This window comes from Monoraphidium neglectum, assembly GCF_000611645.1.
Source record: "Monoraphidium neglectum strain SAG 48.87 unplaced genomic scaffold scaffold05779, whole genome shotgun sequence".
NCBI classification, from domain to species: Eukaryota; Viridiplantae; Chlorophyta; class Chlorophyceae; order Sphaeropleales; family Selenastraceae; genus Monoraphidium; species Monoraphidium neglectum.
In genome coordinates this window covers 1-1,393 of record NW_014007852.1, presented here as the reverse complement: position 1 = coordinate 1,393, position 1,393 = coordinate 1, and the positions used below count along the sequence as shown (strand labels likewise).

The window sequence follows — 1,393 nt, the reverse complement described above, 5'->3', positions numbered from 1 at the left end:
GTGCACAGGTCAAACATGGTCAAATGGGGGGACGGGGGTGCGCACTTCTCGATCTTGGAGACGACGTCGAAGCCCTCCACAACCTGGCCAACAAGGGGTTGGGGCAATGGTCACAATCGGGAAGTCAAGCGGCGGGTTGCTGCCGGAAGGGGGAGGAAGGGTCCGGAGCTGTGCCCTGTTTGTGAGAAGACAATGGGTCCCTTGTGTGTGGCAGGATCGCTTTCTGGCAAGAAACAGCAGGGGTTCATGGGGACCGCACGGCTAGAGGCGTCAGCGCACCTCGCCGAAGACGACGTGGCGGCCGTCCAGCCAGGGCGTCTGGTGAGGGAGAGCGCGAGAAAGGTGGTGTGGGGGGCGCGACTGGAAACGTCATGGCGTGTGCAGCCGCACCATAAGAGGCGTCATAGCGCGGAATACAATGAACTCGTCGCGCATTGAGCGGGCAGCTGCTGCGTATCAAGTCACAGCATGCAAGCGCTATCAGGGGCAGCGCACCTCGACGGTGCACAGGAAGAACTGGCTGCCGTTGGTGTCTGGTGGGGGTGGGGGTGCGGGTGGGGGTGAGGTTTGTGCAAAACAGACAGACAGTAGGGCTGCAATCATATCACCACCCAGAAGATGCATCGGCAAGCCTAGATAACGCTCATCCATCACTAATTTCAACCCACGCCCATGCAAAGCACGCCACAGCTGCCACGCGCTCGCGGCAAAGGACAGCAGCCCACGGCCCCAGAGCGGCAAGCCGCCAGGGCTGCAGAGGCTGGTGCGGCGGGCGGCGCTCACTGGGTCCCGCGTTGGCCATCGACAGGATGCCGGGGCCGGTGTGGCGGTACCTGGGCGTGTGCAGTCAGGCAAGAAACTTGAGTTCAGCACGAGGGAACATCGGAGGTCTGGGAAGGGGGTGCGCTGTGCAAAGCTGGTACATTCTGCAGCCGGCCGTGCTCGGTCCCAGCCCGTCACCCAGCCTGCCAGCGGCAGTGTATTCCGTCACCCTCGACTCTGCGCGACGCGTGTGTGCCCCGCATCCGCCACAACCCCACACTCCAACCGATCTCTCCGCACACACCTCGCCCCGCGCCCGGAAAGACGCCCCCAGCCCACATGCCAGTTGAGAATCCCCCCAAAACTTCCCCAAAGCCCCACCACCCAAAGGACCCACTTGAAGTTCTCGTCCGGGAACTTGTTACCGTAAATGGACTTGCCCCCGGTGCCGTTGCCCGCGGTGAAGTCGCCCCCCTGAATCATGAAGTCCTTGATGCAGCGGTGGAAGCTGCTGCCCTTGTAGCCGAAGCCCGCCTCGCCTGCAGGGGCGCGAGCGCGGGGGTGGGGGGCGGGGGTGCGCCAGGGGCCGGGGTTGCAAAGGCGGGGCGCAGGGAAGGGCGCGGAGCGCGCC

At 64.3% G+C, this 1,393-nt stretch overlaps 1 protein-coding gene across 1 annotated transcript; it reads right to left on the bottom strand.

The window, feature by feature from the left end:
* Window positions 1-270: 270 nt before the first annotated feature.
* Window positions 271-1,245, bottom strand: MNEG_15903 (peptidyl-prolyl isomerase F (cyclophilinF); the record flags this gene model as incomplete). The annotated part of the gene is made up of 4 exons (XM_014035626.1): window positions 271-318; window positions 496-533; window positions 784-833; window positions 1,160-1,245. The coding sequence occupies 4 exons, from the start codon at window positions 1,243-1,245 to the stop codon at window positions 271-273; spliced, it is 222 nt and encodes a 73-aa protein (XP_013891080.1).
* Window positions 1,246-1,393: the final 148 nt, after the last annotated feature.